At 33.7% G+C, this 14,112-nt stretch overlaps 2 protein-coding genes across 2 annotated transcripts; one reads left to right on the top strand and one right to left on the bottom strand.

Annotated features, from left to right (window-relative positions):
- Positions 1 to 793: 793 nt before the first annotated feature.
- On the bottom strand, positions 794 to 6,511 carry LOC130636522 (uncharacterized). Its single transcript, XM_057446267.1, has 2 exons — positions 5,801 to 6,511; positions 794 to 4,209 (listed from the first exon to the last, which is right to left on the bottom strand). The coding sequence occupies exons 1-2, from the start codon at positions 5,844 to 5,846 to the stop codon at positions 2,930 to 2,932; spliced, it is 1,326 nt and encodes a 441-aa protein (XP_057302250.1). The 5' UTR covers positions 5,847 to 6,511; the 3' UTR covers positions 794 to 2,929.
- Positions 6,512 to 7,757: 1,246 nt separating this feature from the next.
- Positions 7,758 to 12,340, top strand: LOC130636521 (splicing factor 3B subunit 6-like). The gene is made up of 5 exons (XM_057446266.1): positions 7,758 to 7,859; positions 10,650 to 10,690; positions 10,777 to 10,854; positions 11,347 to 11,485; positions 12,062 to 12,340. Exons 1-5 carry the CDS (start codon positions 7,836 to 7,838, stop codon positions 12,149 to 12,151), a joined length of 372 nt encoding a protein of 123 aa, XP_057302249.1. The 5' UTR covers positions 7,758 to 7,835; the 3' UTR covers positions 12,152 to 12,340.
- Positions 12,341 to 14,112: the final 1,772 nt, after the last annotated feature.

Raw genomic sequence — 14,112 nt, 5'->3', positions numbered from 1 at the left:
ATTTAGTGGAAAAAGGATCCAAATAATTTCCTCTAATTAACGACTTTTTGACTTTTTCTAATCAGACAAAAATTCGGACTTAGCTTTTGTCTCTGTTGTTGCAAAACCGCGAACATCAAGTATCGGTTCATCAAATCAATGCCGGATAAAATGGCGTTGTAAGCTTTTTCCACACAATCAACCATGTGTTCTTATCAAAACTAACATTCCTATTTCTAAAATATGTTGGTAAGTTTCTTATTAAGAACGGACCGCGAGGATATTCCAGTGGACCTTAAAACAAGTGGGATTGGAGTTACCAGCCGAGTTATCCTAAAACTTACAATGAAAAACTATTTTTAAATGCTTTTGTAGAGATTGAGAAATTTGAAGAGCAGAGAAAACAGAAAAGTAGAAGAGAAGAAAAATAATTTAATACTACGCAATAATATCTTTCGCCTTGGTAAAATACGTAGTGTGTTATTCCATGTGCTGGTTAGAGTTGTGCATGACTATTTTTCTAGACCCTTGACCAGCGAGAAAAAAAGTATATTGAATCCTCCGTTAAATAATTCAGAAACTGCTTTAGTTGTCCGTACTAAGTAGCATTGCCCTAGTACAGAGCAATCTTGTGAGGGTATGCACTAAACAAAACAGTGATAACACTATCACAAGGATATGCACTAGAATCATCAATTTAAACGCAGGAATTATCACAGGATTATATTTTACTAGGATATATAAGCTGACGCATCAATTCCATTATATAAAAATATTTGTTTACGCACCAAAATCACCAGAACATGTGATTTCAGCATAACATTCACCAGAGATGTGAATTTTTGCACAAAAATGAACAGTCATTTGATTTCACCAGCTCATTAACCAACAGGTAGCTTTTTTACAGAATGAGCTGTTTTTAATTCAAAACGCGGCAGGCACTACAAAGTAAGCCGTTTTTATGACGAAAATCAGCATGTGTTACAGAATCAGCCACTTATTACAAAACGTGGCAAAACACTGGGCTGCACGTTTTCAGGGCGCGGGATATCCAATGGTTGCTCTTTCAGAAAGATTTAGGTTTCTATCATCCTAGGTCAAAACTAAGGACGGGTCAGGAAGAACATATATAATATTGCGTAGCTACCAGTGCTCTGATATTGATATGTTCACAATAGCTCATACAGGTGTTTTATAATTTTAAACGTTGGCAATGTTTCAGATCTCTATCAGCACCATTGTTATCTTTTAAAATCCCTAAAATAAAGTGAGAATGATTATCCAGTGAGCCATTTATCTCAAGCTAGCAAAATGTGACTTACTAACTCGCTACTAGTCACTTTCTTACCTTGAAGCTAGGGTATCAAATGACTCATTTGTTGGTGTCTTAAGTACAGATAAAAAAAATTTACTGCCAACAAAAGAGCAAATGAAAATGCAAAATCCGACTGGGTATACTTATGCGAAAAATACAGTCAAGCTTAGAGTATGCTTATGTTTTGCTTACTTCCAAAAAAATGCAAAATTTAAACGTTGCTTTGTGCATTAAGACAAATAACCCCGTTTTCAGCCAAAAAAACAAAAACAAAATTAAAGGTATCATTGCACAAGTCAAGTATAGACAGTTTCGTGGTGTTTATTAAGTCTTGTGTGTATCAGAATTAAAAAATCTGTGACGAATTAAAATACTCATTACACAAGAAAAACGCATCAGAAGGATTCACTAAAGCCGGCTAATATGCTTAGCATGTGCTCAGAAAATTCTTCTATCTTAGCCTGAATATACTTGTAGGATTTATGCTTCAAAAAAACAAGGAGAATGTAATTTCTGTTGTTCTATTTCGTTTATTTCGTCAGAACTAACCGCAAAGATTGTTAAAATCCTCGATATAAAACGGAAGAAATGAAATTACGTTAATGTGAAATCAATTGTTAGGAGAATATGCAAAGTGTTGCTGTAAGCAAAATCGCGAATCAAAGCACATTTTCGAGTTGTTAGTTATTTTGCTGAAATATACTCAAAAGAGCAACTACAATCTCAGTCAAAATAAGTTGAGATAAGACAGTTCAAGTTCGAAGTTCGCCACCACAAGTAATATAGGTTAATTCTATAGGTTAATTCTATATTAGATTCACGCATTTTAAACTTGTCAATGCTTAATGCGGAATAAAAATCGTAAGAAAGCAGGATCGTGTGATCTTGAAATGTGATAATTGTTGCTTAAGTCAGCATTTACTTTCTCTAGTAATTTCGGAGCCTTGGCGGATCTCGGCAAGGACTGTATTGCTGTATTGCTGGACTGTACTGGCGCGAAAAGGTGGAGACTTTGCAGCGTGCCAGCTGCATACTGTTTGACGCTTTTGTCCATATTTGAAAATGACGTCTAACTGTATTTTTCTCAATACTTTGGTCTAAGATTGTAGATACGTTACTTGTTTAAAGGGTACGTTAACGTTTGTGTAAGTACACTGCACTTACTACCAGACGTCCTAAAAACTAAAATAATACAACTTGCAAGGTTCATCTGTGAAATAAGAACATTTTCATGCTTTCTATATGACTGCTGAAATTTCGTTAAATACATCTCTTGAAAGGACCCACACTTTCGAAATAGTGGGTCCTTTCTGGAAACAGGCTAATTTACATACGAAATCATAAACATTTTTATAGCAATAAAGTGCTTTATACAGAGCTTTTGGCTTTTACAGAATCAAGAAAGCAACAAATTTTTGGTCAGTGTTTATATTCTAGAATCCCTTCCTCTATATGGATCCCTAAACAATTTTCTCTCGGTATGTGTTAGCTCCTTTAGTAAATGAAACATAAAAATGTGATATCTCAGCTATTTTATGCGTCGTTGAGAAACTAGATAGAGTTTTTTTTTAATTTTAAAAGGTTTACTGCCACCTTAAGTTTAGTAAAAGTTGATCTCTTCTTTTTGTATCTTTTTTAATGACGCTTAGATCGTACTAACTTCGCACATTTATGCATCATAAGCAAAAACCCATAAATCATTATTTCCACTAAGGATAACACGGACATTCCCGCCATTAATCCAATAAATCCTCCTGATTCTGCCAACAAGCTCTCCCATGAATACATTTCATTTTCAAGGACATGTGTCAAGATATTGGGATGCTGATTTTCCAACGAGAAAGTAACAGATGATTTTTTCATGTTGGCATTGTAACTTGTTGTGGAAATGTCGTAATTTATTTCTTCGCATGGCAGCTGACAATCAGAAACATTTGCTATAACCTTTTCCGAATTGTTCAAAAGGCACAAAAATACATTACCATGCGAGCTATTCCTCCTATATTTTTGGTACGTTTCTTCATCTATAAAATCACGGCAATAATCGTAGGTTCCATTGCATAATTTGAGTGCTTTCATGCATTTAATTGTGTTTAGACAGGAGGAGATACTATACTTTCCTGGAAATATCCTCTCCTGCAGGCCTTTCGAACAGTTGGAAGGAAACGGTGCTGGGAGTCTTTTTATTTGGTTCTTTTGGATTCTGATTTGGTAATCCTGTGTTGATGAAAGTTTTATAATGCCAGTGTTCATGATAAAGGGAAAATCATCATGTTGGTGAATGATAACTTCAATATTGAAAGGTAAATTTCTTCTTCTTAAAGGTTTTACTTTGAGTTGTACCTTATTCCCTGTGTTGTAATGCTTTCCATCATAATTCCAGGTCACACAGGTAGCACGGGAATAATTTGCTGTTTTTATGACAGATGGGTTAAATTCATTCTGACCACACTTTTCATTGCTCGTACACGTGACCGAAAAATCACTGTTTTGCCAAGTCGTATACCGAAAAGCACCGGACAAATAAATATGAGTGTCGGGGTACTTTCCTTTCCAATTGCAGTTTAAAAAACGCACAAGGTCTGTACCTACAGGTGCACTACAGTATGTGTCTTGTTCATATCTTTCCAGGCAGATTGTTAGAGATGGAAAATAATTTTTATGTGCAATTTCTTTTCTTATTGCAATGAATGTTTGTTTGCTCCTGTATTTTCCAACTAACTGATTAACAACAAAACCTACGCATGCTAATCCACCAATAAGTGCTATCAACCAAACTATTCGCTCTACTGTGTTTCCTTTGAAGATTTTGCTTAAGCCATGAACAGTGAAAGAATCCTCGTATTCAGTTGCTTTCTTAAAAAATATTGAATCCTCTTTGGATGTCTCGAGGAAATATTCTTTACCGGAATCATCTAAATAATAATAAGGCGTTATTTATCTAAAATATGTTACTATTCAAGAAATGACATGATTTGTAAAATTCAAATGGGAGGAGGGAATATAATAGAGCAAATCAAAGGAATAGTAAAAGTGACGTTTGTATAATAAAAACTGTTCATTATAAATTAAATTGTAAATTTCAATTTAAACACGGGAACCCAAATTTCACCTATAGAAATTGCCTAAAATTTTTGTTCTTCTTAACACTTTTTTTTTTGTTAACTTCGTTAAACAGGCGCGAAAACTTGAAATAATAATAACAATGTTAATTTCCCGTCACTTTTTTATGCTCTTTTATGAAAAACGCATTTGTTTTTCCGGTTGCAGATATATGACAGTGGTGTTAGTATATCAGACTATATTAGTATATCAGACTAGTTGATTTAACTCGTAAAAGAATCCTCTTAAAAAATTTATCTTTAAGTTTATTGTGTTTATTATCTCAAAAAATTAAAGATAATTGAAAACGTTTATTTGTCCATGACTTTCCTCGTAAATTAATTTAAAAACAAAGCAGTTACGCTCCCTGTTGTTTTAAGACCAGCCACGATAAGGTTAAAGATAATAGAAAATGTTCATTTGTCCATGACTTTCCCCGTAAATTAATTTAAAAACAAAGCAGGTACGCTCCCTGTTGTTTTAAGGCCAGCCACGATAAATATAAAGTGTCACATAATTTGTATGAATTTTACGAGTATAAATATAACATATTAAGTTCTGTTGGAATAACAAGGTAATGAATGGCTAACCATTTTGGGCTTTGTTTGGGGGTACGGTCGCGGGTACGTTTAATTGATTGTGACGACAAGTCTATTTTAAAAAAGTGGACTACCCATGCCTTCCTTAATTTTGTTTTTTATGTATAGGTATTTACACAGTCTAGATAACGTGATTTTCAACTATATTTTGCTGAAGCAGAATTAACACTTCAGCAAAATAATAATGTTAAGGAGGTTCTGTGCTAACATAGTCTAAAGCTAAAAAACCACTGGGTCGCCGGTCCTTTATATATCGCATTTCATGTTTCCGTAACAGACAGACAAAGAGATGGACGACAGCTATTAATATAGTGACTCACTAAGGTGAAGTCATTGCAATACTCATATAACTATAAGGCCCAATAATTTGAAAACTAGTGGAACTAGGAGTCACTTAAAACTAAAATTAGGCAAATCCGCCAAAGCTTGACCAAGCCATTATTTTTTAAGAGGCTACCTTTAAACTTCAGTATTTTCTTAAACGTTCGTCGAATGTGCATCATTCTTCACATCATTTTGAGCAGCGTTTTAACTAGCACACAAACGGGTCACAAAGTTACAATCGTGAACATAATATATCGAGACATTTTATGGTAAAAAGTTGCTTTAAGAAACCCCTCCCTAATTCTCAATGTTGTGGATAGCCTAGGCTTGCATCTGCCGGATGTTTTGACTTCACAACATTGAGTAAGATAGGGAAGGGCGGGGAAGTGACAAACTGTCATAATTTATTCCCACAATTTTAGTTAGTAATATTAAAGTTCATCAACCTTCTAATTTTAAAGTTCTTAAAGTTCAGGCTTACCATTCTTTAACTGGTTTGGACTTTCCATTTCTATTTTGACGCTCATGTTGAGATAATCTAAAAGCACAAAGTGATATTACTAAAAATGCAACGCAAGGAAAATGCAACGCAACAGAGAAACTAATTCAAATCTCAGAAATAAACACAACATCTCGTCCTGTTGTCAAAACGCACTTTGGTGTAACAGTCAATCCCGGTTTCAGCATCTCAACTAAAAAATACAGATACCTATGAGTTTGGTTTCTCATAAGTGAAGAAGAAACACTAGGGATTGCGGAAGGCTAGAAAATATATTCCAAGAAAATTTCTGCTTTACTTGTTGCTTTTTACTTATAATTTTATACTTCTCAAATAGTCTGACACCACTTATATACATTTTTTTTTACCTCTTTAGATATATTTTCCTTTCCGACACCTAAAACGATTTTACAGCAAATGAATTTGTGAATAAAATCTGGCTGCTAAAATACATTTCTATTGCAAGTATGGATCAATAAATAATTTTTTTCAAATTTTTGAACATAATTTTAACACGTTTTGAAAATATTTATAAAAGTCATGGAATTGACTTAATCAGCAGCTCCGAAACCCTGTGGTGTTGTATTAATAATGTATTATTTGTCCTTAGGCTTGTTTTGAGGTTTTTAATACGCCTGAGTTTATGATTGTAATGTCATCTGAAGAGAAGTGTTAACATTTTGGTAAAAAGAAAGACAGTTTTAAACCGCCTCTACCGCTTTGTTTCAAGATTATTAATATATTCTCCTTAGTAAGCATGTGAAACTGACTCATATTTTAAAATAGAATTACAGATGGTTCTTCAGATAGACTACATCAACACAATGATTTCGCCAATTTTAGGAAATAGCTGAAAAGCTGTAGCGAATTTTTAAGAAATTAAATATTTTGTTGGCTAGCTAAATTAAGAAGGGCGCAGGTTCAAAGTAGAAGGAAGTTTGAGATACAGGGGACTTATTAATTATCTTTTGGCGAAATAGGAAAAATCCTCTCAAAAATTTTCTAAGCCATAACCCTATTATATATATACTATTATATCTTCTACACTATTAGATTATTTTCTTTATCTGGCGAAAAGAAATTTTTGTGAATCGAGAATTCTTGTGAATTAATCTTAGCTAAGAAGAGAGAAAAATAGCTAATGAAACAATTACTAGTAGCAAAGAAATAGTGTGACCGTAATAATTGAAGATAGTTGAAAATTGAAGAGAATTATCTTGTTACGTTCGTACAAGTCTCCTATAATGTGTTTTTCCATCTCCTTAAGCAAATAATATTTTCTTTTCTTAAGTCAGGTAAGATTTGATTTTTCACAAAAATAAGTTTCTACGATTGGCGGCAACCTCGTCCCCAGGATCTTGTAGCCACTAAGCCGTTATTATAGGAGTGGCCACCATCAACCCCATCAACTAGGCAAAGTGCCTTGGGAACGAGGTTAAAATGGTTGCCGACTTTGCTGTATTTTGCGAAAGTTCGTGAAAATTTCTTCTCCGTTAGTCGACTGCGGTGTTTGTTTTGGCGTTGGTTTGAAGTACTTGGAATTTCTTAAAGTTCTTTTCAATTAGGAAAAGCATTACAACAGTGATATTTACTGCGGTAGATTTTGCAACATAACATATGGCCTTAAAAACCTTCAAAAAAGTTAAATAAAAAATGGGCATCATCATAGTCATTTAAAGCAAAAGTTGCACATTAAAATCGAAGAGCATCGTAACCAAGGACTATTTGCTTCTCAACAGCCGTTTATCGAAATCGTCACGGTACAAGGTACCGAAGTTAAACTTCAACATCCTTGTCCTCAGGGTTTTTTGCCTATGATGATGCCAAATCCGCTAGCGCCTCGATGTCAAAAAGGCAAAAAACCCTGGGGACAAGGTAGGAGCTTTAAAACATCGTCGTCACGACACGGCGAGGTATCTTTAAAATACTGAGGACGAGGTTGTGCAGCCTGAAGATTGCGGGCATTCGTGTTGGTTTTACATAAGGCTGATTTATAGTTTTTTTTACTTCAGGCAAGATGGCGATGCAAAAGAGGACAAACGTAAGTTAATGCATTTATATATAACCTATTATAGCTAGCTGCATACTTATTTGCAAGATTATACACATTTTTAGCGCGTATACTGTCCTAATCACGTGTATGTCTTAATACCGTAATTTTACCTTTCTCTGTAACTTTCTCTTTTTACTGACAACAATGGATGGCTATGATATGATATCCTGAGCCTTACATCATGATGCTGTGTACTATATTACCATTTTCACCAGCGCAGAAACTTGTGCAAAGTTGTTTCTAGGGATGGCGTATAGTCAAAACTATATCGCAAGCTGTTTCTTTAGATAATTACTTAATTAGCTAGGACAGTATAGGCTAAAGTTAAATTGCAAAAATTTCTCTCAAACTAAAGCTTAGACGCGAACGAATTACTCAGCGGAAACCCCGAGTTTAAGTCAAACAATGTGACTAATCACTTTAGAGGACATTTTAATTTATCTGTGAATTGTTGACCAAGCTTGGCCAAATCTTACTTTGGTAAAAACTTTGTAGAACACTAATGTTTATTAGGGTGAGTGAAACCACTCGCTGGAATATTCAGGATGAAAAGGGCTTTCCCCGATAATAATTATGTGAGCAGAGAACAATAGAATTAGCCAATCAAAAAGCGCGGCCAGATTTTGGCCGCAGAAAAATCGTTTGAGACCCAGTGTAATTTTTCCCACCTTAACTACAACGATTTCCCGGTGGTAAGAAAAATTACTCTGGGTTTCCTGGCTAAGCTTTTAGCTGTGATCTGAGAACACTTGTCATGGATTGCATTAGTACCTAATTTTTTTGATGTGATGAATTTTGTGAGATAATTTAAATTTTTTTGTGACCCATCAACCATATTTGTTTTTTATCTAAATTTATATGCCCTAGAGAATATTGGATTATTTTTATTTTATTTTTTTTACTTTTCCATGTTATATTTTATGCAGGAGAAAATTGGGGGAAGTTTGAACCCATAAACCCTGTAATGATGATAATAAAACAGACTTGATTATTACTTTTTCTAAGGTTTTTATCTTCTAAAACTAAATTATAAAATATATAATAATATCACTAACACTAAAGCACAAGAAATTAGCGCCTGAGCTAGTGAGCATAGTTGGACCCTTATCCTCTTTACAAAGGAAGGGGTTCGACTTTCTAAATTTTATATAGCTGAAAAAAGGGAGTTAAAATGGGTAGGGTTGATCAAAATGAGGAGTTGTTGTGAAAAGGGTGGCATTGCTTTATTTTCCAGAGTAAATTATTGCTTCTTAGATTACCTAAAGCAGATAAATTTATTGTTCTATGGCTTTAGACGGTAGAACTTTAAAATCGGCTCCTTTTTGTCGCCGTTTTTACTACCGAGACTAGTAAAGCACGGCAGTATAGTGTAGCGGTAAGGGAATTATTAGTTTTTGAGTGTTATAATAGACTACTCTGTTGCACAAGGTTCAAAAACCTATTATTTTTACAAATTTATCATTTTGCATTATTATTTTATGTTCAATTGGTTTCATTAGTACCAAGCTACAACAGTCGTCTGTGATCTTTTAAGTGATCTGGAATTTTCCAAACCTATAGATTGTATTTCCTACCACGAGTTTAAACAGGCTATTATTCATTCGTTTTAAAAAACAAAATAAATCAAAAATAGTTTTGTTTTTATTGCTTTTTAAGTTTCATTTAGGTTTCATAAAAGCACTATGTTTACAAACTTAAACCCATTTTTCTACTTTCATATTTTTCATTCTCTTTTGCTGTGGCCAGTTGAAATAATTAATTATTAATAACGGGAGCATTTTTTCTGCACAGATAACTAAAACAAACACTCCCCTATAGAGGACTACTAAATCATTATTTCGCCGTAGAACTTCCTGCCGAAACAGCCTTAAAACAGTGATTGCCTATTTTTTCTATTTTTTTTGTTTGCAGCCAGTTTCTATTTCTTTCTTTTAAAAGTTATATCTGGTTTATTCATTAATATATATAAACTTACCTAACCTATTAAAAAACCATTGTTGACAATTGTGAAAAGATTCAATAAACTCAGTAAACTAAGCTTGTGGCAATTTTCAAAATTGGCAATGTTAAAAAATTAAGGAGACTTATCTATGTATTAGTTCTAAAAATACCAGATATTTTTAGTCACATTTGTAGCAATGAAAGACAAACAAATTAGACAAATAGAATTACCAAGAGCACAATCTAATTTGCTAGAATTTTTTCTCACTATCAACATCACTATCAACTATCAACACTAACTATACTTAACATTGCTTTTTGGTAGGTTCCCAGGGGCTGATCCAAAAATTTATTTTGGGCGTCGATAGCCCTTGAAATTTTTTTGAGACTTTGAGCTGATCTAAAGACCCCCGGTCTTTAGATCAGCTTAAACAGCCTTACCCGGAAATCAGAAACTCAAAATGTCTCTAAAACTGTTGATATTAAAAATTTATGAACGATGGCCACCAACAGGAGATTGTGGACAACTTCAAAAATAGTGCACCTCCAAAGATTTCACTTTGAAGACATTTTTTTCTTTGATTCAAGGTTTCTTTTTGTTTTTTTTGAAAAAAATGTAAACAATGAGAAGAATTTTTATCATTTTTGGATTTCATTCTTGTAAGAAAGAGCAGAACACGTAAAAAACAGATGCTTCTTAATTTAGGGGTTTTCCTGAGGATTGTTGTTTACATTTTGTGTTCAAGATCCTTGATATTTTCTCCTAACAATATCCATAATGCAACAAGACGAATTTCATGTGTAAATCACTATTAAAAAGCTCTATTCTGCTTTTAGGTGCGACTTCCACCAGAAGTTAACCGCATTTTGTATGTCAGGTATGTACTGAAATAGCATTGTTTTTATTAATCCAATTCTTTGTGCACTAACCTTCTTGTATTGCTACTTTCGTCTTTTATGTTAGGAATTTGCCTTACAAAATCACAGCCGAAGATTTGTATGATATATTTGGGAAGTATGGTGCTATCCGACAAGTGCGATTGTGAGTTTTTTATTACTGTTGGATACATAGATACTTTGGACATACAGCTACGAAATTTTTAGTAAAATATCTAAAAGCAGATAACACTGCTTGGCTAGGTTCAACGCGATGGTGCTAATCTGCATTTGAGTATTTTGGAGGGATTTATATTATTTATGCATACTTTACTGGTACTAATTTTTGTGAGTAAATAATTTTTTAGTTCTTAAAAATGTTACATTTCGAAGTTATTGTTTTTCGCGAATTACGTAAGAAAGCATTTTTACAATAGAACATTCAAATTTAGCCTAAACACCCGAAAATTAGTACCCTTTAGGTATTCCGTAGAGATATTTCAAACCACATTCTTATCAGGATATCATAAACAAAACTACTTTTGGTCATATTCTGCTCAAAATTGTTTTTTCTGTACACAAACTTTTTTGAATTCCATTTAAGTTGACATCAAAACGTTCTGCATATTCATTGCATTTACAATCTGTTCACTTTTAGAGGAGTTACTCAAGAAACACGAGGAACAGCTTATGTTGTTTACGAAGATATATTCGATGCAAAGAATGCGTGTGATCATTTGTCAGGCTTTAACGTCTGTAATCGTTACTTGATTGTCCTCTACTACCAACCCACCAAGGTAGATTCTTTATGCTTTTTTTGACGAAATCTACGCAGACACATTTTTAGGTGTTTACTCTCTGTCAAAGATGCTGGTCAGAAAGTCAGAAATTTTCAGAATAATGTCAAATTCTGACCTGAATATGTCAAAAAAACGTCAGGGGTTTTAGGTTTAAATGACACTCCACTAAAACTATTTTTCAGAATATATTGGTATTGAATGTTTATTTCTGGGTAATCCAAGGTTCCAATAGTATGTCTGTACTGACTCAAAATAGTTGGAATGTGAAGGAAAACTATTCGGCCATTTTTAGATCTTGTTACTCCGCCTCGCTGAGCACGTTTGCTTTTACGTGTACCGTAACAACAATAATATATATAGATTTCAGGAATTGTAGTTAAAATGTCACGGAAATAGATTTTTAAGTGGATCCGAAATAACTGAATAAATAAATTCCATTTTTTACGCAAGTAAACAAGACTTAGTTTGTAATGCTTGCTTCTTGATATAAAAATTCTTTTAAAAACTATCGCGACTTCATTGTGGATATTTGATTTTGTGCATATTCTTTACATGTTTATAATCATTCTTTAGATGTTTCAAAAGATGGATAAAGATAAAAAGAAGGACCAGATCGATAAGATGAAAGCGAAATATGGTGTTAGTGCCACGCCTGATAGGTAGTACTGTGAAAACTAACAACCAATTTGCACATTGTGATAACAAAAATATTTGTTGTAATATTTTTGAAAATTGCTGCATGTACCGGATAGGACACTTCAACTGACTTTTGACAAGAGATGAGAACTATTTAGTAGTTTAAAACCAGTGTAAATATATTTTTATCTCTGCGGAAATATATGATCTCTCGTATGTTTTGTTGCTGAAAATAAAAACATGCTTCCGTATTTTACAAACCAAATACCGTAAGATAATTCGTTTACTCTCTAATTCTCTCTAATTTCAACCGGAACTGCCCAAGCACGTACATCTTATTTTTTTTCGAACACTGATTACGAGAGTTTTTGAAAATAAAAATTTCTACATTATTCTAAAACAAAATTCGCCGACTTTTTTAAAACTTTCAATGAAAATTCCACCTTTATTCTAGGATATGATTACCAAATTATAAACCAACTGTAATTTGTAGGGTTGTTGCCAACCTTAGTCCCACGGACTGTATCGTTTTGTGATAGACTATGACACTTTTACTCCTGCTCTGGTTTCATCCTTATATCGAAAGATGCTACGAGCCTGTTTTTAGTCTAGCTCGTGTGGGTTACGTTTTTTAAAAGAAAGAAAATTTAAGTTATCATTTTTTGACACGTGTAAAGTACCGAAATCAATTGATTGGATTGGACGAGCATGAGCTTTTATTTTACACGTGGGAACAAAACAAAGGGCTAAACTGTCGTTTGTTGCTTTTCCCTATCTATATGAGAACACCCAATTCACATGTTTGTTTGCTCAATTAGGCTGCTGTGCGCATCGAAATCAAAATTTAGTTTTATACGCTTTCTACAAGATTGTTTTAAGAACGGCTAAATGTGCATGTATTTTTACTTTTTCACCCTGGAAATATGTTGTAAAGTTTACAAACTGACAAAATTTAGTAAGTTGAAATTATTGTGTTGTAAAGAAACATACAAGCATGTCCACTATTTGGATTATTTTATAGTGAATCTAGTTTATGAATAAATACAGGGGCTAAGCACGTTTTTAAATGTTCTTTATTTTAGGCAAAATCTCAGCCTAGATGTTCTTTTAAACTAGTATGCCGGAAAAAAGGCTTAACTGCAATTTGCGAGCGAAATTTATTTTACATGAGTTACTGGAGCAGACGGATAAACTGGTCGGGTGGTTTTGATTCCATTATGGATCAATTTCACTACCCGAGCAGAAAGCGGTATAAGAAACAAGGCCTGTGCGTCTGATGAAGCCCTTGTTTCGTAGGTCATTACTTTACCCACACAACATCCTTTCTCTACATATGATACTTCGAATCCTCCACTGGAGAGTAGGAACACCCAATCAAAAAACATGCTTGTAAATCAAGGGAGTCTGAGTCTGAAGTATATGCGGAGGGTAAGAAATTTGGTGCGCACGTACCCTAATATTTGGAGCTATTTGAGCCTTGAGGTTATAGGCTTTCTGCTCATAAAAACTTTTTTGTAAGAGCATATGATTGTACGAATTTGGATTAGGGACCCGGAAGGAAAGTTCGCAAAAAATGTTATTGCTACAGCTTGTGAGAAAAAGTAATTAAGGAACCATACATTTCTTCCCCAGACGTGTATTTGCAATTCAAATTATTCTTATACTTTTTTTCCTTCAATTTTTTAAAAGATTATTTTGACGATATGCAAAAATTATTACTTTGTACTCATAGCGAAATCACCAAAAAAATTCTGGTTCACGACGTCAAAATATGTGCTGAATGTTGCACCGAGAACTGATGAAGAAAACAAAAGTTTCTTAGCTTAAATGTTTGAGAGAAATAGAAATTTTGTGACTATATCCGTATAACTAAACGGTGTTCTTATCTTTATTTTACAATAAGTGCTGCCCATCTAAAATTCTAAGAATTAGGCACTGATAATAGGGCACGAAGCTCAAAAGATGAAATAACTAAAAGCCATTGGATT

The sequence above is a fragment of the Hydractinia symbiolongicarpus genome, chromosome 3 (genome assembly GCF_029227915.1).
Source record: "Hydractinia symbiolongicarpus strain clone_291-10 chromosome 3, HSymV2.1, whole genome shotgun sequence".
NCBI classification, from domain to species: domain Eukaryota; kingdom Metazoa; phylum Cnidaria; class Hydrozoa; order Anthoathecata; family Hydractiniidae; genus Hydractinia; species Hydractinia symbiolongicarpus.
The sequence above is the reverse complement of the archived record's forward strand: the minus strand, read 5'-3'. Positions and strand labels throughout refer to the sequence as shown.